Below are 666 nucleotides of genomic sequence, written 5' to 3' on the forward strand. Positions count from 1 at the left end.
ACAAAGCCCGCCCGGGGCCCACACCCCTCTCCCGGACGCCCGCGGGGGGAGGCGGAGGCGCGCACCTTGTCCCAGCTGAGCCACTGGCGCACGGCGCGGTCCAGCTGCAAGTCGCCGGTGCTGCGGGTTGCCAGCACCACATTGGAGTTGACATCGCCGCCAGCCCCGCACTCACCCATGGCGGCTGCGCTCCCCTCACACCAACGGCCCCGCCGCCATGGGGGCGACTAACGGGCCCCACCACCGCCGCCCCGCCCCCGCCGCGCCCACCGCCCTATCAGGCTCCGCCCGCTCCCCTCCACAGCCAATGGCGCGGCGCTCGGGCTCCTGGCCCCGCCCTCCCCTTCCGGCGCCTCGCGGAGGCCGACGGGAAATGGAGTCCCACTCGGCTGGTGCGCTGGGGAGCGGGGGGCAACTCCAACTCCCAGCAGCCCTTGCGCGGGGCTGGGTCTGGGGGGTTCTCCTCAGGGCCGTGAAGGGGCAGGGGTCCTTCTTCTCAGGGAGAGCCATGAACCCGGCGCCTCACACTCTTGTCCCATGCAAGGCCTCGCGCATGCTCCTAGTCACACCAATGGTGACCCCACAGTTGACGTCAGCGACTCCGCAGTTGACATCATTGACCCTACAGTTGACATTAGCAACCCTGCAGGTACATCAGCAACCTCA

General features: G+C 70.0%; 1 protein-coding gene across 1 annotated transcript in view; it reads right to left on the reverse strand.

Moving 5' to 3' along the window:
- PGM2L1 (phosphoglucomutase 2 like 1) overlaps positions 1-243 on the reverse strand; it is a 93,512-nt gene extending 93,269 nt beyond the window's left edge. Inside the window, exon 1 of the mRNA XM_019504233.1 lies at positions 66-243. Within this exon, the coding sequence (XP_019359778.1) occupies positions 66-179 (114 nt within the window). The 5' untranslated portion in view covers positions 180-243. The remainder of the gene's footprint in view (positions 1-65) is intronic.
- Between the last annotated feature and the right edge of the window lie 423 nt (positions 244-666).

This window comes from Gavialis gangeticus, unplaced genomic scaffold (genome assembly GCF_001723915.1).
Source record: "Gavialis gangeticus isolate Ggan-Ray unplaced genomic scaffold, GavGan_comp1, whole genome shotgun sequence".
NCBI lineage: Eukaryota > Metazoa > Chordata > Crocodylia > Gavialidae > Gavialis > Gavialis gangeticus.